The sequence below is a fragment of the Protopterus annectens genome, chromosome 4.part0 (genome assembly GCF_019279795.1).
Source record: "Protopterus annectens isolate FY-2018-M chromosome 4.part0, PAN1.0, whole genome shotgun sequence".
In the NCBI taxonomy this organism is placed as follows: Eukaryota; Metazoa; Chordata; order Ceratodontiformes; family Protopteridae; genus Protopterus; species Protopterus annectens.
In genome coordinates this window covers 1064315452-1064340346 of record NC_056733.1, presented here as the reverse complement: position 1 = coordinate 1064340346, position 24895 = coordinate 1064315452, and the positions used below count along the sequence as shown (strand labels likewise).

The following is a 24895-nucleotide window of genomic DNA, read 5'->3' as shown; positions in this document are numbered from 1 at the left end:
AATGTGGTTCAAGTAGTCCCAGAGGTTTTTCCAAGATGCACAGGGTGACTCCTCCTTCAGAGGCAGAGGAGGAGGAGGAAATGGTAGACGTCACCCTAAAGGCAGGGGCAGACCGCAAAATCAGGGAGGCTGCAATTCGTTTTGGGGCCGGCCTTACCAGCGCTGCTGATGTGGTGCCCGACTATGCTTCTCTGGAGCCAGTCGGGGGTCGCATTTCTTTGTATCCAGAAGCCTGGCTAAGTATCACTCAAGACAAATGGGTACAAAGAATTATTACCAGAGGTTATGTCATACCCTTTTCTCTTCCACCCTGTGTTCCCAAGAGGATCCTGAATGTTCCACCCAATCACAGGGATCAGGCAACTGTGGAGGTCTACAAGTTGCTGGCAAAAAGAGTCATCCAAACCATCCCAGCAGACCAAATAGGATCCGGAACTTACTCCAGATTCTTTTTAGTGCCAAAACATACAGGGGACTGGAGGCCCATCTTGGACCTCAGCAGATTGAATGAATTAGTAAAGAAGGACAAGTTCTGGATGGTGACACTGCAGTCTATACACCCGTTATTAGGGAAAGACACTTGGATGTGCTCTATAGACCTCCAAGACGCTTACTACCACATAAAAATGGACAGGGCGTCGAGGAGTCATCTACGCTTCCAGCTGGGAGCCAGTCATTACCAGTTTCGTGCTCTGCCTTTTGGTCTCACCACTGCCCCCAGAGTGTTCACCAAGTGTATGGCAGTAGTGACAGCTCACCTGAGATTTTGGGGATTCCAGGTGTTTCCGTATCTGGAAGACTGGCTCTTGACTGCCCCCACCAGGCATCTAATTCTTCAGACCAGGGACGCTACCATTCAACTTTGTGCCAGTTGGGGATTTCTATCAATTGGGAAAAATCTGCCGTATTGCCCTCTCAGTCTGTGAATTTTATAGATGCAGAGATAGACAAAGTAGACATGTTGGCTCATCTTCCACTTGAAAGGGCACAGAATCTGGTCCTTCAAATTCAATGTCTTCTCCCCCTACGAAAGGTCAAGGCCAAGACTATTCTGCAGCTTCTAGGGACTATGGCTTCCACCATACTACTAGTGCCGCTAGCCAGACTACACATGAAGGTTCTTCAGTGGCTGCTGTCGACCCAATGGTCCTTCCAGCACCTACCATTATCCCATCACATACTGCTGACAGAGTCTTGCAAGGACCTCATTTAGTGAACTCTACCCAATCAGTTAACCATGGGCACTTCATTTGCTCCTCTCCAACCAGTTGCCACTGTCACCACGGATGCCTCACAGATGGGGGGGGGGGGCATTATCTAGGCTGAACTGTCCAAGGCACATGGCAAGATCATGAGGCTCACCTGCATATCAACGTTCTAGAAATGAGGGCGGTGCTCCTGGCGTTGCAAGCGCTTCACGATCTTCTGCCTCTGGGGACGATTGCGATACGATCAGACAACATATCGCTAGTATGGTATATCAACAAACAGGGCAGAACCAGATCATACCCACTCTGTTGAGAGGCCATTCGAGTTTGGAAATGGGCGATATCTTCCCAGAATTTTCTGGTGGCAACGCACATTCCAGGGACAACCACCGTGATAGCTGACAAGCTCATCCTGGCAATCTTGATGCCTCATGAGTGGACTCTGAAACAGGAAATAGTGGAGCAGATTTTCCAGAGATGGGGACAGCCTTGTTGCGATCTCTTTGCGAGCCAAGTCAATGACAAATGCAGTAGCTACTTCTTCCTCATCCCCCACTCCGGGGGAGTCACCGAGAGACGCACTGTTTCACGATTGGTCCCTGGGTCTCCTTTATACTTTTCCTCCCTTTCCTCTCATACCCAAGGTTATTCAGAAAGTGAAACGGCTGGGAAGCAAACTGATCATCATTTCTCCTTACTGGCCTCATCAGGTTTGGTTCCCTTTCTCTGGCCTCTTCTCCTAGATAATCCTTGGATTCTGGACCCAGTACCAGATCTCTTGACGCACATGTCAGGCTCGCTTCATCCCGCTATACACACCCTCAATTTGACAGCTTGGATGCTCCAGTTCATGAGTTCTCACCCTCTGTAACTCATATCCTAACGTCTTCTCATAAACCCTCCACTAGGAGACTATATTCCAGTAAATGGAGGAGATTCTCTATCTGGGCTGAGAAAAAGAATGTTGACCCTTATACCACCTCCATTCCGGTGGTTTTGGAACTCCTGTCTGAGCTTTTCCACCAAGGATCTGCGGCTGCCACCGTCAGGGTTCAATTGGCAGCGATTTCTAATTTTCATCTAGGCATACAAGATTCTAATCTGATGTCACATAGGCTGTGCAAAACCTTCCTCAAAGGTGCCACTTTGTTAAGACCCCCATTTCAAGAACCTGTTGCTTTATGGGATTTGAATTTTGTGCTATCCAAATTGACGTCTCTGCCCTTTGAGCCTTCTCATTCCATTCATCGCCTTTGAAATTTTTGTCTTGGAAGACTTTGTTTCTGGTGGCTATCACATCTGCCAGACAGGTGTCAGAGTTACAAGCATTATCTGTAAAACCCCCTTATCTGATTTTTCACAAAGACAAAGTATCTCTTCATACTAATCCCTCCTTTGTCGCCACGGTCTGTTCCCATAACACTTTGAACCAATCCATAGAACTTCCAGTGTACTTTCCTAATCATTCCAACGCAACAGAATACAGGTTTCATCAGTTGGATGTCCATAGACAATTACGTTTTTATTTGTTCCGGACAAAGGAATTCAGGAAATCAGATCAATTATTTATTTATTTCTCTGAATCCAGGTCAGGTTTACCAGTTTCCAAAGTGACACCCACAAATTGGATTTCTAGCTGTATAGCTTACATTTACACCTCTGAGGGTAGACCTTTGCCTTTTAAAATCAAGGCTCATTCTATGAGATCTCATTCTACCTCTGCAGCCTTTCAAGCCAAGGTCCCACTTGATAATATTTGTGCAGCAGCAACTTGGGCTACCCGTAACACATTTATTACTCATTACAAATTGGATTCAGCCTCTAGGGGTAGTGCATCCTTTGGTTCCATGGTAAGTATTTTTATTTATTTATTTATTTTATTTTACATTTGTTGACTGGGATAGTCAGACTGGATGCATGTCCATTTTCAGCAAAGGCCCGGGGAGAAAAGCTACATTTTTCCTTGAGCTACCCAAGAATAAGGTGCTAGGGATGCTGTCCCATCAGTAAGAACGAAGGTGAGCTATGACTACAGAACATAAAGAAGTTATGTACTCACCATAACGCTCCATGTTTGTAGTCCATCTAGCCCTTCATTCTTACGAACCCACCGTCCTACCCCCATCCTGGAAGTACCTGGAGACAGACCAGTATTGTTATCGTTATTCACTGGAGACCTTTTAGTATTAGCTTCTTTCTGTATGTTTGTTATTATTTCTCCTAGTTAGCAGCAAACAAGATCTGGGGATTGTACTGGTGCTCCATGGGATACCTACCTAGCCACAAGCCAACTAGAAGACTTCGAGCTTGTAAATAGGCCGAGTCGGAGCCGAGGATCAGCTCCGATCCCATCAGTAAGAATGAAGGGTGAGATGGAGTACAAACATGGACCGTTATGGTGAGTACATAACTTCTTTTTATTGGTATAAATGGCACAGGTAAAAAGTATCAGTCAAGCACTCCAAAACCACATTATGGACTAGTGTTGGTCACACACAGTGAACTGAGATACTGCCAGGGTTTACAACATGATGTATAGCTGTATATATTTGGTACAACTTAGTAGGCTTAAAAACAGTAAACTAAAAATAAATTGCACTTACAATTTACTACTGCTAATCCTGCTTTTCACACTTTTCACTATGTCTCAAGCAACCACTCATTCAGTCACAACTGAAATGCAACAGAGAACCAAACCACTAGTCCAACAGGAGACATAGAAAGAAAAATAAAACATTAAAGCAATGATCTTTGAAAATATGAGCAGCTGTAACCAGGCACACACCAACACAACTGAGACAATGAAAATTATTGGGGGAAAAAAGAAACAACTTGCTTAGTGCATCTGTCTAAATGCACAGCGACCAGGGAAAAACAACAGCACCACCAGTGCAGCGGGGAAAATAGAAAAGTAAAACAAAAGACAAGCATCATTTGGAGAAAATGTGACCTCTGACTCAATCAGCTACAGTTAAGGACACACACCAACACAGTCCACATACTTAAAAATCTTATAAAAGATAAAAGAGTTCTCATTCCATTTGTTTCTATCTTTCTTTGTGAATGTAGATTCACACTATTGGCTGTTATCAAGGGAAAGTAACAGTCATGGCTAAATGTTGAAGATGACCTTTGAATATCTTACAAAAAGTGCAGCCACCCATTTCAGCAACCCGCAGGCTCCTTTCAACTGACAAAATGAAACCATTTCACAAGTAAAAAAATGGGGATACTGCTGTCTTTTGAATGGCCATCAAATACAGTTTGAATAGAAAACTTATCAAATATGCATGTCTTTGTTCTGCTTTTATGCTTAGTTATGTCATTTCTTTGTGCAGGTTTTATAAAGTTGATACCTGACTGATGTACAGTAATGCATGTCTCTGAGTTAACTGTTAATCTGATGTTGTCTAATTTCATCTACTCTCGACTGATGGGTTACGATTCTAATACTCAGAACTGATCCGGCCTTTACATAGCTTGCTCCAGCCCAAAAAATTCTTGAGCTAATAATCTACCCACATTGCCCCTCTGCATTACCTCAGATCTCATTTGCCATGCTAATAGAAAGACTGGTCAGCTGACTGTCTCTCACAGCTAAGTACATTTTAGAAGTTATATTACATTTTTCCAACTTTCTGTCTTCTTTAAGTTACTATAGTAATTTCTGAACTTTGTCTACCCTTTCCTGTCGTGCGAGTTTGTTTCCTTAACCTGTACCATTTGGTATTTCTTGCCTACGATAGTTGGCAGTTTCTTCTCTCATCCCTTTTCCTTACCATTGGGTAATCTTTCCTACCATCATTGATAGGATTCTTTCTCTGTGAGTGAGGGATTGTGTGTTCGCCAAGTTTTTTCTTTCTTCATCTTCTGTCTTTCTTACTATAATGGCAGATAAGTCAGTATCGACCACTGGTTTCAAACAGTGCCAAGAGTGTGATAGGAAAATGTCAAACTCTGATGGTCATGACAAATGTGTATATTGTTTGGGTGTTTTTCATCTTTATCTAGAGTGCTCTATCTGCCAGGGCTTCAGTAATAGAGCCCCGGTAGAACGTAGAAATAAACTGATCCTTAAAGGGCTTCTTAAGGCTCCTTTTGAGGAAGCTTTGTCCAAGGCCGACCAGTCTTCTCAGGCCTCTGGTTTGAAATCTGCTCATTCAGTGCTGAAGTTTCCATCAGCCCCAACATCTAAAAAACATAAACACCCTTCAGCTGGTTCCTCTTCGGAACTGAAATCTAAGGTTCTGAAAATTTCGGAAAGCACCAAATCCTTGGCACCGACTACAACACTAACTCCAGTAACAACTTTAATGTTGGAGCTGGCTTCTTTAGTTACCACGTCAGTACCGATATCTCCTGCAGCTCCACATCTTCTACCTTCTGCCCCAGTGCCGAAGACTGAGACTTTCTTTACACCCAGGACTACATATTCTCCATTGCTTGACTCCTTTCTAGGGCAACTTCCTAGCTCTTTTATAGAGAGACCTGAATCTCCTTCTGGATTGTCCATTTGCTCCACCAGGAGTCTTTCTGAAGTTGACATAGTGAGATTGGTGGATCAGCTTCTGACAGCTAGGGGTCTTCTCCCATCTTCTCGGGCCCCTCTCCCTCCTGGTACAGGGAAATTCTCTCCCAGTACCCCTACAAATACTCTTCCTCTGACTTCTTTGTCGGTTTTAGAGCTGTCAACTTCAACAACACAGACTCCAATGGCCTCAGTATCAACAACTTCCTTGTCTTCAGTTCCGGGCACTGCTCTGACTCTCTCAGTGCCTTCGGAACTGATGGGTCCCTGGGATCAGGCTTCCACCTTTAGGTCCAGAGGGTTTGAGTTGACTCCTGTGTTTTGTTCAGAGCCAACCTTACTGCTTTAGCCTGCACCAGCTGGGGGCCCTTCCTTGATTCCTGCTTTGCAGGTGGGTCTCTCGAAGGAGATGTGACCCCAGTTTCAAGTTTGTCTTTCTCAGGTCTGGGCTTCCATACCTCCTCCGGGGGGGCCTGCCTTTCAAGCCATGGAGAGGGCCTTGGCCACTACTACTTCCTAGATGGCTCTTGTGTTACCAAAGTCTCACCCCTTGACCCCAGCTTACCCAGAGCTAACACCAACCTCCATACCCAGACAACGAGCTCCAAGCATGAAAGGCATACTGACCAAGGGTCACCCCTTTTCTGATATTCCCACTGAAGAGCTTCTTCGGAAGAAATTGTGTAAGAGGAAACACCTGGACTCCCCTGACGAGTCTGTTACTGAGGACACAGATGTCAATGAGGGGGAGGGTTCTCCCCAGTCACCCCCCGAAGACGTCTCCTTTGGAGACATTCTGGAATTCCTTAAACATAGGGTTAACTGGAAGCCCAAAGATCCTACCTCCATGGAGTCTGTGTACTTGCAAGCCTTTGGTGCTCGCCCATCTACTTCTAGGGTGACCCCTCCAGCTGATGATCTTATTAAATTGATTGCTCAGCGGGCATGGTAGGCCCCTGATTTGATAAAGCAGATTCCCTGGAGACCAGATAAAATACTTTCCACTCCCGAGGATCATCAATACTAGGTGAAGGGATTAGCAGTATATGCCATGGTGGTAGTGGCAGCCACTAAAAAGGAAATGGCTAAGGAAAGTTCCAGTGTTCATCACCCCAAACGGGAGTCAAGTGTAATGGACAGATTTGGGAAGCGGGTTTACACATCATCGACCTTTACCATTAGGTCCTTGAACCTTTTTGGCACAATTTACTAGGCTCCAGAGGGATCTGGTCAAGGAGCTGTTGGATACCCAAGCAGAAGCAGTAGCTGAGGGGGTCCAGCAAAAAGTGGCCTCCCATTTAGTTACCCTGGAGTCCATCTCTAATTCGTCCATGAGGCTAATTGCACATGCAGCTGAAGGAGTGCCAGGTCAGAAGGTTCTGGTGTTGCAATTTGATGACATGCTTGTATGTGCCTGTGTGAATTTGCAGAGCCGTTCAAGTTTTCCTTTGTCAATGCTCCCTTTGACAGATTCTCCTTGTTTGGCCCCGAAGTTAAATAAACTGTATCCATGTGTGAGAAAGCTGTAAAGAACCTGTCTGCAGTGGGCATACATTCTTCTGCTCCTCAATGAGCCTATTCCAGGAATCAGAGGAGTGGAAAGATGTGGTTCAAGAAGTCCCAAAGGCCTTTCCAGAACACACATGGTGTGGACTCCCCTTGGAGCAGAGGGGAGAGTTCTAATGGAAGACGCTGTCCTAAGGGCAGAAGTGGCCCACAGAACCAGGATTCCAGGGAGTCCTTCTCTGGCCAGCCCTATCAGCGCTACTGAAATGAGGCCCAATTGCTTGCCTCTGGAGGCAGTCGGGGGAAGATGTTATTTCTACACAGCAGCCTGGTGACAAGTAACCAGAGGTGCCTGGGTGCTAAGAATTATTTCCAGAGGTTACCATATCCCCTTCATTCTTTATCCAAGTACTCAAACAAAACTCCCCAATGTTCCACCCAGTCAGAGGGACCAAGCAGCCTTAGAAATATAAAAGCTGCTAGAAAAAAGTAATCCAAGATGTCCCACCAGACCAGATAGTAGCCAAATTTTATTTAAGGTTCTTTTTAGTGCCAAAAGGGGAACTGGAGACCAATTCTGGATCTCAACATTCTAAACAAATTTGTTCAACTGTCCAAATTCCGGATGGTCATGGTTCAGTCAAATACTTCCCTTTCTAGAGGAAAACAATTGGATGTACTCTATAGACCTTCAAGAAGCATATTACCACATAAAAATGGAGAAATGCTCAAGAAGGTTTCTCTGCTTCCGGCTAGGAGCCAGTCACTATCACTTTAGGGCACTGCCCTTTGGTCTCACCACAGCCCCCAGGGTGTTCACCAAATGTACGGCAGCAGTAACAGTTCACTTGAGGCTGCACAGATTCTGGGTGTTTCCATATCTAGATGACTGGCTCATCACCACTTCCACCAGACATCTACTGCTTCAGGCGACAGAATTCACCCTGCAATTGTTTCTGCAGCTAGACATCACAGTCAACCTTACAAAGTCTCACCTGACCCCTTCTCAGGATATGGAGTTTATCGGAACTCGTCTCAGCACTCTGTCTTGTGTGGCCTCTCTACCTCCCCACAGGCTACAGAAAATAAAATCCCAAGTTCATTCTCTCCTCTGCTCAACGTACCAGCCCTGCTAGTATTTCAAGCATTAGGGTCCATGGCAGCGGTGATTACTCTGGTCCCGTTAGTGAGATTTCACATGAGATTACTGCAGTGGCTTCTTACAAATCAATGGTGTGTTCTAACCCATCCAATGAACTACCCCATTTTTATCACCAGTCGCTGCAAAAACGACCTTTCCTGGTGGATAGAATCTGAAGAAATTCTTTTGGGCCGTTCCTTTGCTCCCTCCTCAACCCAAGGCCATAGTGACCACAGATGCCTCTCAGATAGGATGGGGGGGCATTATCTGGGAAAGGCAGTCCAAGGTGCTTGGTCCCCGATAGGAGCCAATCTGTATATCAACGTTCTGGAGCTGAGGGCAGTGTTACTAGCATTGCAAGCATTTCACTCTGCTCTACCTCAAGGAACAATTGAGCATATCATCATGCAACTTATAAACAATGACATTGGTAATCTCCAAACTCTGGACCCTATCCAGTTTGGGTTTGTAAAAGGCAGATCATGTCTCCTAAACCAGATAGACTTCTTTGAAGCAGTCACCAAAGCTGTAGATGAGGGTAAGGTGGTACACACAGCCTATCTAGATCTCACCAAGGCTTTCGACGCTATCCCCCACTCTGGAATTATAGACAAACTCACTAAACTAGGTATAAATCCATATGTCACAAGATGGGCTGCCAACTGGCTCACTGACAGAACCCACAATGTGAAAGTAGCAGACTCTAAATCCATCTTCAGAGCAGTGACAAGTGGAGTACCACAGGGTTCAATCCTAGGTCCTCTCCTGTTTGGTATCTACTTCTCTGAAGTACAGGCTAACACAGAAGGTCTTTGGCTAACAAAGTTCGCAGATGACTGCAAACTAGGAGCCATAATCAAATTTCCTAACGATGTGGACATCCTACAAAAGGGCCTCACTGAGACAGATGCCTGGTGTCAAAGCCATGGCCTCAAGCTCAATGCCAAAAAGTGCATTGTCATCCCTTTTGGTAAAAACTCTGTACCCATGAACTACCACATAGGTGGTAATCTACTTATCACCAAAAGTGTGATAAAAGATCTTGGGACACAGGTGGACAGTAGTCTCTCCTTTGATAATCACATCGCCACAGTAGTCCGGAAATCCTTCTACGTGGCACACCTCATCACAAAAAGTTTCTTATCCAGGAAAAAAGAGGTCATTGTTCCCCTCTACTCATCACTCATTAGACCCATTATAGAGTACAACACCCCTTTTGGTATGTACCTCACAAGACATTTACAACAACTGGAAAGGCCACAGAAATACCTCACAAAGAGGATTACTGGCCTCAAACAGATGCCCTACGCAGACCGTCTCAAAAAACTCCATCTTTACTCTATCACATATCGCCTACTCAGAGGCGATCTGTGCCTAACATACAAAGCTATGTCAAACCCAGAGCTGTTGGACATGCTTCACGTAAAGAAATCCCAATTCCTCCGAGCTACATGCTTTAGGGACCTAAACCTTGTCACCACAATAAACAGAACAGGCTGGAGGGATAGATTCCTGTCTCAGAGACTTCCCATACTCTGGAACAAACTACCTATCTATATCAAACAAAGCTCCTCACTAGCATTCTTCAAGAAAAATCTTGATGATTGGATGGGAGATAGGAAATTCACCCTGGGGATCACTTCTGTGGCTCTGCTTGACAGGGGCACAGGAAAATAATTTTCTTAGGTGACAAAAGCCAGGGTACCGTTTGGCTAGGCTTACATAGGCCCTAGGGCCAATAGCTTTGTACCTACCTATGAACATGTCCATAGTCTGGTACATAAACAAGCAAGGGGGAACCAAATCCTATCCCCTGTGTCGAGAAGCCCTCTGAGTGTGGCAATGGGTGACTGCCTCCATCCGCTTTCTGATAGCAATGCACCCCCTGTGTCAAGAAGCCGTCTGAGTATGGCAATGGGTCATTGCCTCCAACTGCTTTCTGATAACAACGCACATCCCAGGGAGTTCAAAAGTGATAGCGGACAAACTAAGCAGATGCATTCTAATGACCTCTCGATCCCAAGGTAGCGAAGAAGAACTTTCATTACTGGGACCAGCCTTGTTGCGACCTTTTTGCTTCACCCCAAAACAAGTCCAGAAGCTGTTTTGCCCTAATCCTCCTTCAGGGGAAGTCCCCGAGAGTTGCTCTTCTCCTCAGTTGGCCCCTGGGTCTCCTTTATGCCTTCCCCCTTTCCCTCCTTTCCTCAAGAAAGCAGCCAGGTTGAGAAGCAAAGTAATCCTCATTGCACCCTTCTGGCCTCAACAAATTTGTTTTCTCTTTCTGTGGTCTCATCTAGTTCACTGTTTGGACCTTCTGTCTCACCCTCAGGGACTGGTGCATCCCAGTCTTTAAAGTCTCAAGCTAACTGCTTGGTTTCTCCAGTTCCATTAGTCACCACCCATAATGATATTCCATCCCTAGTACGAAAAATATTGCTGGCATCCCATAAACCATCCACCAAGAATCTCTGCCTCAGTAAATGGAAGAGATTTTCAGTCTGGGCTTGCGATAATGGCCTCAATCCCTTTTCAGCCCCAGTGGAAAAAGTTTTAGAATTTCTGGGGAGTTTCTGTTTCTACTGTTAAGGTCATTCTAGCAGCCATCTCTAACTTTCACAATGGCTTTGGAGAGCTACCCTTAATTTCTCACAGACTTGATAAGGTCTTCCTTAAAGGAACTATCCATTTAAAGCCCCCATTTAAAGATCCTCTACCACCATGGGACTTGACTATTGTTTTGCAGTCACTAATACTATCCCCCTTTGAACCAACAGCTACTTGTGACTTAAAGTTCCTGTCTTGGAAAACACTTTTACTTATAGCTATCACCTCTGCGAGATGAGTTTCTGAATTGCAAGCATTATGTCCAAAACCCCCTTACTTAATTTTCCATAAAGATAGAGTTGCACTCAGGACAAATCAATCCTTTCTTCCGAAGGTAGTCTCAGAGTCCAACATTAATCAGGCTATAGACTTACCTCTCTTCTTTCCAAAATTTTCTAATAAAGGCAAATATTGCGTACACCTGTTAGATGTTCACAGACAATTATGTTTCTATCTCAACAGAACTGTAGAATTTAGGAGATCCGAACAATTATGTGTCTCCTTTTCTGGCACAACCTTAGGGAAATCTGTCTCTAAGGTTACCTTGTCAAAATGGTTAATAGACTGTATTTTTGTAATTTATAACAAAAAGAATCTAAAGCTTCCAATGCCGATGAAGGCACATTCCACCAAATCTATGGCTACCTCAGCTGTCTTCCATTCTAAAGCTTCCATGAGTGAAATATGTGCAGCAGCAACATGAACTACTTAGCATACCTTCATTACTCGTTACAAATTGGATTTGGTCTCCAGTGGAAGAGCCGCCTTTGGTTCTATGGTCCTCAGGGATATCCTTCCATAGGGCCACCCAGGATCTAAAGCAGTTGGGGACTGTGCCCATCAGTCAAGAATAGATGAACATTGACAACATCAGGTAAAGAAGTTATGTCTTACCATAATATTCCATTTGTGTTTTCGAACTTCATTTCTTCTTGACATCCCACCCTCCTTCCCCCACTTGTGGATTCCTGGTGGAGCGATCTGTTGTCCTGGGTTTTCTGTTAGGACACTCCTTGGACATGGCTTCCTCATTTAGAATTGGCTTCCCTATATTGTTTTATTAGTCTGCAAACTCAATCTGAGGTAACATAGAGAGGGGAATGTAGGTAGACTATTAGCTCAAGAGTTTTCTTTGGCTGGTGTGAGCTATATAACAGCCAGATCAGTTCTGAGAATCGGAACTATAACCCAACAGTCAAGAATAGATGAAGAACAACAGCAAAGCTGGAATGTTATGGTAAGACATAACTTCTTTTTTTTTTCTTTAACTAGTCCTTGGTGTTCTATAGAAAATAAAGGGATACATTTATAGTATTTATTTTTTCTGTTTCCTGTATTATCTTGGGTGCAGACCTTTTTAATTATATTTGTTTTATGAAGTTGCGTTATTCCTTAAGAGTGTGCATGATTATGTGAGAAATTTGCTATCTGTGTATGCATATGCTGTTGTGCTTGTATGCCAGTAAGTCAGATACATTCAGCTCTAGAGTAGTAGTCTGGTTAAGTAACAACTAGCTCAGAGTCACTGGTAAACTCAAAGCTAGGATTGCAGGATTAAGATCATGAGCCTTTATTCTTTGGAGTACACTGCCTGAGCAAATTAATTAACTTTACAAGTGAACTGACCCTAAGATAGCATTTTTAGAGTCTTGACTGAGAGCACATAAATGAAATTAATGCACTATGTAAAACAGGCAGGTGTTACACTGAGTAAATTAATATTGACTAAAAGCCAAAAAAACTCACAAAAACTAGTATTACAAATACTAGGAAGAAGCAGAAGGGTAAATCAAGAAACAAACACTACATTTTAAATGATGTAAGCGCTTTCGTCCGTATTTATTAAAACAAACTTCTTCAGACAACAAGAACATAGTTTAAAATAGCCCTCCATTCAGTCATGTGACCCAAAAGGAAATTACATCACTAAGACAAATCTTTAGAAACATCACCATCTTGTGGTTCAAAAATTGAACTACAACTAAATAAACAGTCAATTCATTCATAAAAATACCTAACTACCATAAAGTATGATAGAACAGAAAACACACATTAAATTGAAATACAACCATAAAAACCATCACATATAAACACTTAGAACCAAAATATTACCTATCCAGTGCCTTCAACTTTAATAAGCACTGGATTGAACATGTATCATTCAATCCTGGAAAGCTATAAGCATTTAATTGAACTTGCCACTTAAGCTCACAACGTTTCATTTTAAGAGTCCAAGGGCCCCCTATTTCATCAAATGAAACTTGCTCAATTATTTTAAATTCAAAATGATGTTCTGGGAAGGTGGTAATACTATAAATATGCTTATACAGTCGTTCTATAAATCTACGTTCTGTTTTACCTATATAAAAACTTTCACAGAACAAGCACTTAGCCAGATAAACAATGCCTTTAGAGTTACAGTTAAATCTACACTTGATCTCGTAATTGGCATTACGGACTGTAAAATTATTGCCAGTATCAACATATTTACAATAAGGCAAGCTTTCCACTTATACATTCCAGGGCATCCAGTTAAAGGAAATGTCTTAGAATCAAATGAATTTTTAGAATCAAATACATTTTTAAAATTGGTACCTTTATTAAAAACAACCCAAGGATTATCACCTAATTTGTGTTTTAAATTAATATGGGTCTATATTATAACATCAAAGTTTTTAAACATGGAATGTTATAATATCTAACCTCAAACACCGAAATCTGAAAACATCGAACAGTCAGAATACCGAATTTTTTCCCAGGGGGAAAAAAATCGCTATTCCGTGAAACATACACACAACACAAACGCACACAAAAAACAGCAATCCACACACGTACACTTAAATCCCTACACCTAAACTAAACTTTACATATACTACTAGCTATCCACTTACCTTAACCCAACCCTAACCCTAAGGTCCGTCACTATTGCACACTCACCTCACCTGTGCCCTAACTCATTTAACCAGACCCCTAACCCTAACCTACACACAACCGCACACGTACCTGACCCGCGACCTAACCCTAACTCACCTAACCCGCCCCCTAACCCTAACGTCCACACAACTGCACACTTACCTGACCCGCTCCCTAACCCTAACTCATCTAACCCGCCCCCAACCCTAACTTACACACAATCGCACACGTACGTGAACCTGACCTGTAATGTTCCAAACATATCAAACGCTGAAAACAGCGAAGCCACAGCAACGGCCCACTGAATTCTTTCCCTGGGAAAGAATTCGGTGTCCTGCACCTTCACTGTTTTCAGTGTTCGACATTACGGGCTCGATATCATAACATTCGATGTTTAAAAACTTTGATGTTATAATATAGACCCAATTAATATCATCCAACAGTAGGCTCCAATTTTATATATAAAATTTCCTTAAGGTAAATAGCATCAATACTAAAAGGGGTAATGAAACTCGGACTAAAGCCCAGTTGTCAATAAATTATTCTGTTGAACTCTATGGTCACCAAACCTTCCAGGGCTTTCAAGCCAGTCCTCTTGGTTTAAAATTGGTTTAAAGAACCCAGTAGATCTCTTACTTTGTACTTCATTAATTAATTGGTCCACTAAAATAGATGGATACCCTCGTTTAAGAAACATATCCCTTAAATTGTCATACTCATTGAAAAAACCTTGTTCTAAACTGACCATCCTAGCTGCTCTGACCAATTGGCCTTTTACAACAGAGCATTTTTGGTGAAAAGGATGGGAACTAGAAAAATGCAAAATGAATTGGAATATGTACTTTTTCTAAAAACCTTCGAGGTATAGCTAAAATTTGCATTGTCTTTCCTTAATTCAATATCTAAAAATGAAATCACATCAGAATCATAATGAGAAATAAATTCCAGAAAATCAGTAGAATTATTAAATTATTCAAGTAATTCTAAACCTGTATCAGCTTCACCCTTTATGATGATAAAAATATCATCCAGGTAGGTAACGGGTGTAAAAAAAATATATCTTCTCTCTAATAATGGGGTTCGTAAATAAAAACTCATGTTCCCACATGGCCATGACAATGTTAGCAAACCTGGCCCCACATAGTGACCCCATAGTAACCCCTCTTTTTTTTTAAGAAATACTATCCATCAAAATATAAAAAGTTATTAGTCAAAACTAAATCTAATACTTCCCCTATTAGACTGATATTGTCAATCGTTGCTTCTTTCTTTAATAGAAAATCAGTTACCCATTGAATCCCCAACTTGTGGGGCATGACTGTGTATAGATCTCTGACATCAACAGTTAGAAAATTAAATTTGGCCTTAAATTCGAGCTCATTAATTTTTTCAAGGAAGGACCGTGAATCTTTACAAATTTGGGGTTCATGTTTCAGAAATCTTTTCAGCTTGCTATCTACAAATTTCGCACAAGCATAAGTGATGGAGTTTCTTCCATCCATTATTGGTCGTAAAGGAGAGGGGGTCATGTAAGTCCTTATGGATTTTGGGAATCCCAAAAATAACTGGGATTAATGGTGAAGCCATAATCAAATAATTATACAAATTTATATCAATACGGAAATCAATCAACAAGTCATTGATATGAGAGTTAATTCTAGCATAAGCCCCATTATTTACTTCATTCAATGACAAAGGTTCATATGTATCTGTATTCAATATTTTAAACATCCTAGACTGATGGTCTCCCGCTTTATCAGGTTTCATGACCCTTACATTAGAATGACATAAAGAAAAAATTAAATCTTGTTCATCCTTATTTAAATTATACGCATCATCACATTAACATGGTTTACACAATAGAGATATCATGTCCATTTCATAAATACACTGAAAAGTAACTAATAAAGAGTAGAATGATGGATTAAATGAACTACTGACTTTGAATTGTCCATCAGAACAAGTATCAGAACCAAACAATAATGTTAAGTTCATTTTACATGTGAACAGTTTTAAGTTCCAAATAGTACTAGCAAGGTCTGCTCTCAGTGATGGAACAAAAGTTAAACGTTTAGCCAAAATATTGGCTAAAGCAATTTCAACCTCGGCATAACTGAAAATTTTAAAGTCACCTTGTGTATTAGTAACAACCTGTACACATTCTCTGTTGACTTCAAGTCCAGAATGGTCATTCATGTCAGGCGACGATTGTTCAACCTCCGGGGTCGCTGGTTCTGCCATTGGCCCCTTTTCCTCCTCGTATTGGTTTGATGTCTCCTTGAGGATGTACGAAAATCCTAGTTATTAGACTTGTTGTTAATGGTACTAGGCGCAGAACCTGGCTGTTCAGCACTTTGCTCTCTTAAACATTCACTAAGTTGTTGTTCCGATATGACATCATGATGGTCTTCATGAGTATTTATACTAATGTCCTCACTCTCATTAGTATCAGAAGCTCTTGGATCATTGTTAGCACCCAAATTACCCCAAATTTGTGAAGGTGGTGGTTGGGGGTAGGCCACTCCCTTCTTGTAATCACATCTGTCCCTTTCTAGATTTTTTACTTTATTTTCTCTCAGTTTATTCAAATACTAATCAGTGTTTTCAAACAATCTACTATGTTTGCATTTATACCTTAGAAAATCACCATCAGATCTAATTAACTTATCGTGGACATCCATATCCCTTACAAGTGAATCCAGAAGTCTAGAATAATGCTTGATCAGTATTTCTATGAAGTCACAGCCTTGTTAATCAAACAATTTCAACAGCTCAAAATAAAAGGGAGAATTAGGTTCAAGGCTGTTGGGAAAATGCCACTGTCTCAAGCCTTTATGGGTTTGCTACCTGACTAAACATTCTTTTAAATAAATAATTTCAAGCTGTAGTTTCTTACATTTAACTAACTTATAGTCAAAAAGCTTCAAATTCTTATTAATGTCACTTCCATTAGCCAATGCTCCTAAATTTAAATCATCAGAACTGCTCATTCCTACCAGATGCTTGTTCAGCCACTCCTGCAATATTGGAACAGCAGTAAGCCCTATGGAAGACTGCTATAGTGTGGAAGAGTTACCCGGTCCACTAGTGCCTTCATTAACACCATTGACACTGTGCAGGTGAATATCTGCTCGCACATGATTCGTTTGGGACAGATGAGAGGCAGTAGAACCAAAACGCTGATTTCCGTTGTCCACAAAAGTATCCTGCCTCATATTCTATGAATGAACAACAGTTCCTGTAGCTGGTAAAAAAGAAGGGGAAATTCTGCATTATAAATCATCCACCTGTTGCGACAGTTGCTGCACAAGTAAAGTAAGATTGCCTACCGCTGTATTTAAACTCTGCGTTTCTTGTGAAAACAGCAAAAGAGTGCCTTGTTCTTTCCTCGCCACCAACTCCATGACAAACCAACTAAAAGCCAAAAAACGCCACAAAAACTAGTAATACAAATACTAGGAAGAAGCAGAAGGCTAAATCAAGAAACAGACACTAGATTTTAAATGATGTAAGGGCTTTTGTCCATATTTATTAAAATGAACTTCTTCAGACAACAAGAGCAAAGTAGAGAACACAGTTTAAATAGCCCTTCATTCAGTCATGTGACCCAAAAGGAAATTACATCACTGAGACAAACCTTTAGAAACATCACCGTCTTGTGGTTCAAAAACTGAACTACAGCTAAATGAATAGTCAATTCATTCATAAAAATACTTGACTACCATAAAGTATGATAGAACAGAAAACACATTAAATTGAAATATAGCCATAAAAACCATACTTACAAACACTTAAAACCAAAGATATTACCTATCCAGTGCCTTAAAATTTAATAAGCATTGGACTGAACATGTATTATTCAATCCTGGAAAGCTATAAGCATTTAATCAAACTTTGCTCTTGTTGTCTGAAGAAGCTCTTTTTAATAAATACGGACAGAAGTGCTTACATCATTTAAAATTTAGTGTCTGTTTCTTGATTTACCCTTCCGCTTCTTCCTAGTATATGTATATAGTGTATTACTAAAATAATATTGACACTTATATATATATATTCAGCTGCGTTTAGGCAAATTCAGGATAGCTGCACTATATGGTTGGACTGATTCCAACATGATTGGACATTGAGGTAGTGAGGTTTTCCTTTTATCCTTAATGTTTCATGATTTCAGAAGTTTTTGTGTGTGTGTGTGTGTGTGTGTGTGTGTGTGTGTGTGTGTGTGTGTATACTTAAAATGACCTAAGCATCCTAAGATTTGTGTGTGTGTGTGTGTGTGTGTGTGTGTATATACTTAAAATGACCTAAGCATCCTAAGATCAACAGTCAAAAGACTGAAATGTAATAAGACCTAAATTGAAAATGACTGAAACACAAAATACTAACAAAATTGAATTATACTAGGGAGCAGTGTATGCCCTTACCCTGTTGGTGTGCGACCTTGGAGTTGATATATATAATAAGAAGGGTGTGTGTGTTGGAAAAGGGCTACAACTCCTCCCTAGTATAACTTCAATTTTGTCAGTATTTTATGTTTTAGTCTTTTTCAGCTTTGATATTTTCCACTCTCAGTCTTTTGTGTCTTATAATGTGTAGTTCATTTTAAGTACACCTATATATATATATATATATATATATATATATGTCTATATATGGAACAAATCAACAGCTTCAAGTATCTGTGAGGGGTGGTTGAGGAGAAAGGAAGGAAGTCAATGAAGAGGTCAAAGCTAGAATTAGGGGCTAAAGCCAAATGGCACAGAGTGTCAGGTGTAGTATATAACAGAAGAATGCCAAAGAAGCTGAAAAGTAATGTGTACAAAATAGTGGTGTGACCTGCACTGTATGGTACAGAAACCTGGGCAGAGCAGATGAGGAAGCTAGAGGTGACGGAAATGAAGTGCCTGAGACTGGTGGTAGGATGCTTGCTGTGGGACAGTCGAAGAAATGAGGACATAAGAGGACAAGCCAATGTAGCTCCAATTGCAGAAAAGATCAAAGAGAAAGATTGCAGTGGTTTGAGCACATGTGCAAAAAAGCAGTAGACAATCTGGAGAAGAAGATTTCTGATGGACAGGAAAAAAGTAAGAAAAAATGAAGGTGTCCAGCAAAGAGACGGATGGATTGTGTGAGAGAAGATCTGCAACAGTCACGCTTGAGCATCAAAGAAGACATGGGTACATCTTTGAATCGACAGAGATGGCAACAGTTAACATGACACCCCGGCTCCATGTAGAAAATGGGAAAAGGGTTTTGATGGTGATGATGATTATATATATATAGAGAGAGACAGAGGTGTTTGTCAGGTCATGCACTTACCCCTTGCATAAATACTCACTGTGGAATTTGTTTATCAGCTTTATATCCATGATGTTTTGCATGCCACCTACATTGGTTCTGTTAGTTACCATGAATCCACATAAAAGGCAAGGTGGAACCAAATAACATGTTAAATTTATTGAAATTGTAAAAATCAACTGAGAATGATTACAAAACTTGTAAAAATGGTAAGTAAAGAACTTTTTTGCAGCCACAGTCAGTCAGATGTAATGTGCCACAGTTCATGTAGAAAAAAATTGTGCATTATAATATGAACCTTTTCTTTTCATTATTAACTGTTGATATGATCTCAGATTTAATTGAGTCCCCTATTGCTTTATCTCTCTCAGGAAACAGTTAACGGAGTTTAATCTACAGATGCAGCAGGAGGTATACATAGCACAAACCCTGGAAAAAAAGCCAAAGAAAGCTGCTGGACGCCTGAAATGAACCTTCCTGTTTCTAAAATGTAACTTTTGCATATTGTGACAAAATACGTTTTTAATTTTCTTTAGTAGTCTCACACCTTACGTACGACTTGGGGTCTAGTTGATCCCTACTTGTAGACTAGTTCTAATGCAGGTAGTTATTCTTAGCTACTTGTTCCGAAAAGTTAGTGCTGTCATGATCAAGTAGGTGGATCTTCTGTGACTTATTTAATTTTGAATGTTTTAAGCCATTGTTTTTCAAATAGTGAGGCAAGCATTCGTGCATCACTGTGGCCCAAACAGGTCTGAATATGTTGTGCTGTTGAAATGTTAGCTATTTGGTGTTGTGTTTAGAATTCAAACTACATGCAGAAGGGTAATAATCAATGGATATTTGTATTTCACTGTAAATCAGTAAGAAAGTAATAATGTAGTGAATAAAATATTGGTTAGAGCAAGTGTTTTTCTGCTGGGAAAGGATTTCTCAAAGTACTCTTTTGGAATCTAGAAGATGCTCAAGGTCTTGTCCAAGGTTTTGGGGGGAGGTGGCTTATTGCGATAGTCTTGCAAACGTATGCTAAAGCCTCATGCTGATATTCACCTCACAGTTTGCAGGCATTGCCCCTTCAGATGTCCTACTTTTGCATATTTAAATGCTGACATCATTGCTGCCTTGCAGCTCAGTGTTTAGTTTTTGCCACCTTGTGATCAGCACACAGGTATGAGCCTTCCTGTTTTGTTTAATGGTAGCTGTAGACGAAATTTCACCATTATTTGTGGTTCTGCCACTATATGACTTCCTTGTTGTAGATCATTTTTCATTCCCTTTGTGGTTCTTTATTTCCTGTGCATGTTTTAATCAAGGAATTAATTTATTGTTACAGTTTTCCCATTTTTTTCAGTTCGTATTTTATTTTAATTATTTTGTTGTCTTGCTGGCCTCCACCTTTACTGGATAGGTATTCACTTTAAAGATTATTATTGTAGTAATAGGTGTATGGCACATCTTCCAAAAGCAGATGTCCCCCTTTTGGAGTTCTTCAGCAGTAAGAAATTCCTATAAATATAGTCCCAAACCTCAAAAGGAATATTAAAGCAAGTGCAGTTCTAAAAGAGTGCATATTTTGGTAGCTGGAGAAAATGGTCAATCCACTTTGCTTTGCTAGTATGTCAGCTGCTGTTAGGCATCAGTCTCCACAAATTTTCTTTTTCTTTTTTCTTTCAATTGTAAAATATTTATGTTATGATGTTATTGATGTTATTACTGATGGTGTTTGTAGTAATAAAAAACAAATGCTCTTTTGAGGTTTGTCTTTGGCAAAGTATGGAGAACGTTGCTTATCCAGAAGAGCACAACATTTTTGTTTTGTTTTAATATAAAGTAGTTCAACAAACAGTTGTGAATATTGCAGAAACAGAACCCTCAAAATGTTAAAAAATAATTAAGTTAGCATCCAAGAGTATGTAATAGTTACATGCACCCACCTTCACCCTGTTACAAATAGTAAAAAGTAATTCTCATTATTTATCTGATCTGATGCTATCTGTGTCATTATTGATCACAGATGGGTCTTGGATCTGACCTCAGATATGAGCCGGCAAAGTGACTGACAGCTCCTGAGCTCAAGCTCCTTCCCTCTCAGGACTCGTGTTACCCATAATTCTCAGATCTTGTTTGCCACAATTAGTGAACAGACATGTTCCCTGCTGCTTGAACACATTAGGTCAATTAAGTGTTTTTCTTGGGTTTCTTTTCTGTCTGTCTTTCCCTTTTTCCCTCTGTCTAGTATGGGTAGTTAGCGTACAGTAATTTTCGTAGTTTAATGGTAAGTCCCCCCCCCATTAGTTTATTCGCTGACTGTTAGGGTTTTCCCGTCCTTTTCCCTTCCTTACTTTCCTTCTAATTTCTCCCATGTGTGTGTGTGTGTGTGTGTGTGTGTGTGTGTGTGTGTGTGTTTTGTTCTTGGGTTTTGATCATGGCTGACAAGCCCTCTGGCTTCAAACGTTGCTTCTCGTGCTGTGAGAAGTTATCTCCTGCCGACATGCATGAGGAGTGCATCTGCTGTCTAGGAGAGCCCCATTTAGAGATTGAATGTGATATTTGTGCAGGTTTCAATCCTAGGGCTCTCCTAGACTGTAGAAATAAATTACTCCTTAAAGGGCTTGCCAAAGGGGGTCCCTTGGTCTCGGGCTCCCCTCCAAAGCCTTGTTGGATCCCAAGAGGAAGCCCTGTTGCTTTCGGGAGTCCCCTGCTAAACGGCCCATGCTCTCAGATCCATGTCCCCCGGATCCAAACCCAACCTCAGGGGCATCGCCTCCAGGGTCCTCGGCTGTGAGAACTTTGGCTCCTCCAGCCCAATCTGAATCCTCAGAGACTCAGAGGTCCTCCGATCTGATCAGATCAAAATCCCCCTCACCTCCAATGACCTTGTCGGATCCATCTGCTGGAAATCTTGTATGCTTGGATCCAACTGGGTCTTCAGGTCTGATGGCTCTCTTGGAGCCAGTTATTATTATCGATCCCCTGGCCACTTCCAGAGTCTCTGATCCAAGAAAGTCTAGTAGGTCCTCCTCTGGGGATCGCAGACACTCTACCCATTCAGGCCATACTTCAGTTTCCTCCTGGTCTACTAGGAGATTGCTCCCATCTGATATGGACCAAATGATGAGCTTTCTCAAAGCCCAAATGGAACTAGGCTTGTTTCCGTCCCCTAGCCACTTGCCAAGGGTGTTTCACCCACCTCTGAACTCCTCTCCTCCCGTCCAACTCCTGGGAGTTCGGCCCCCCTGGGTCTGAGTTTGTCTAAGGAGAGGCCATTGGTGTCGGGCAGTGCCCCCACTCCCATGCTGCCTGGGTCCCTGGCTGACTCCACCCCTTACCTTCAGGGATGGCATTGCCTCAGACCCGAAAAATCCCCAGAGGCCACCAGGGTTTTTGGACTGTTACCTTCCCTTGGGGGCTTCTGCCCTGGATAGCTTGGGACTGATATTGTCCAGGTCATCGATACTCTGCCGGGGTCACCCCTCTCGCCCCAGTCGGTCGTTACTGGTGGTGAGGTGGGTGGGGCTTCGACCAGTCTGTCTGCTTTCCAGGCAATAGAGAGGACCGTCTCTGGTTGGTTGGCAGCCTCTTCCTCGGCTATGGACCCATCCCTGCCCGATTCTGTCTTGGGTGGCAAGCCTTCATTATCGGTCCGGGATCACCTTCAGAAGGGCATTACCCCCATAGGGGTACCCTCCTCCTCCAAGTCTTCCCCAGAGCCCACTGTAGAGGAGCCTCCTCAGAAGAGAATGTGCAAGAGGAGGCACCTAGACTCCCTTCAAGAGTCCCTCAAGGAGGACACAGATTTCGAGGAAGGGGACGACTCCCCCAGACTACCATCTGAGGAGGTGTCCTTTGGAGACTTACTTGAGATCTTGAAAGAGTGGGGAGGTTGGTTTTCCCCCACCCTATGCTTAGAGGAATCCGTGTTCTTGAAGACATTCGGGGCGGGCCCATCTTCCTCCTGGGTGTCTCCCCCTGTGGATGAGTTAGTCCAGCTCATTGCCTGCAGGGCATAGAAGGAGCTGAGCACAGTTGAACCGGTCCCCAAGAGGGCAGATCATTTTTTCAGTCCTCTCAAAGACAAACCTTTCTGGAATAAGGGTGTTCCTGTGGATGCTGTTGTGGTTGCTGCAGCCACCAAGAAAGAGCTCACCGAACAGAACTTTACGATCCGCCCCCCCTAATAGAGAGTTGCAGGTGACTGACCATTTTGGGATGCACATGTACACCTCAGCTACTTTCAGACTGAGGACTACAAATTATATGGCACAATGTTAAGTTGTCTATCTCGCCTTTCATCTTTGCTGATGGGGTTGGGGCCGATCGGCGGCACAAACCTCTAAAAAAAGCCGAAGTGGTTCCACCCCGACAAGGCTTCCCATATCCACAATGCTATGCGTGAGTTACCTCAGATCTTTATTTGCATACAGCGATCGAGGGCCGTTTTCTACGGCTCAAGTTTAGTGAGGTTAGTATAGTTTAAATTCTTTAGATTAGTTTAAATTCTTTAATTTTTAGTCCCCTTTGTGTATATTTATCACCTTTACTTTGGTTTCCCTTCCTCCCCTTAGTTTCCTTTATATTCTTCCCCCTAATTTTTCCCTTGAACTTCTTACACTTCTTGGGTGTGTGTGTTGTTCCTTTTCCTTATTACCTGTGTGTGTAAAATATTTACTTTTTTTATTAACAATCCTTTAGATAATGTGTGTTGTTTGTGTGTGATTACACTTCAGGTTCCTTAGTGTGTCCTTTTTATGTCCATAAGGCTGAAGGTCTCAGTCTTTCAGTCCAGAAACTGTCTTGACAGGCAGACTGACTTCTTGTGTGTCACCCGCCTCTTATGTCCACCACTGCACTCTGGTACCTGGGACCTTTACTGAGGACTCTTGTGAGTATGCCTCGGCTGGCCTAGCCCAGTTTGCGGGGGAAAAAAAAAATAAAACTCAAAAATCCCACAAAATTTGACAGTTTTCTTCCTGTCTAAGGTTTCTGAGCTTCTAAGCTTTCTGGCCCTTCGGGCAGAGCTTCTAGTGGGCCTAAGCTCCAGGCTTGCACCACTGCTTCAGCCGCGGCTCCGCTGAGTCTGTGACTGCTGTTGGAGTGGTTTCCTGGCTCCGCTCCGGCGGAGAGCATTAAAAAAGTCATGGGATCCTCCAGATCGAACCGGCGATCCCGACAAAGATCCTCCTTCGGTTATTCCCGCGCCCAGTCCAGTTCATTCGGCTCATCCGTCTCCTCACTGAGCGGAGCAGCCTGAGATCTCCTCACGCCCTCACTCAGGCTCTCAGGATCACGACCTCCAGAAAGGGTAGTAGAGTGAGTACTTTGAGGTCCACTGCACTGGCCACTGGCCTCCAAGCTCCAAGTCCATGCCTCAGCTCATGTTCCTCATTCCTCCTCCTAATCCTCCTTTCTTCCCTCCTCGGGAGCGCGAAAGCTCCCGAGACTGTGTGTGTCCGCGACCGGAGCGATTTGTCTGCGATTGACGTCTCGCTCCGTCCGTTGCTTTCCTTTTCCGAGCGCCGAAACGCCGAGCTCGGCTCGGTCGCTCCGAGGTGATAACATCGGACCCTTCCTCTCCCCCTCCTCTCGGTGCTTAAGGAGTGATTGCTTGGCGCTCGGCATCGGCGGCCGACTTCTGCCGGTGCCGAGAGGTTCTCAGCTCGGGCCTCGGGGTCCTCTGACTCTGCGGGAGGGTGTGACAGG

At 42.4% G+C, this 24895-nt stretch overlaps 1 protein-coding gene across 1 annotated transcript in view; it reads left to right on the top strand.

The window, feature by feature from the left end:
* SPATA24 (spermatogenesis associated 24) overlaps positions 1-20098 on the top strand; it is a 1033606-nt gene extending 1013508 nt beyond the window's left edge. Inside the window, exon 6 of the mRNA XM_044068997.1 lies at positions 19567-20098. Within this exon, the coding sequence (XP_043924932.1) occupies positions 19567-19666 (100 nt within the window). The 3' untranslated portion in view covers positions 19667-20098. The remainder of the gene's footprint in view (positions 1-19566) is intronic.
* The last annotated feature ends 4797 nt before the right edge of the window (positions 20099-24895 follow it).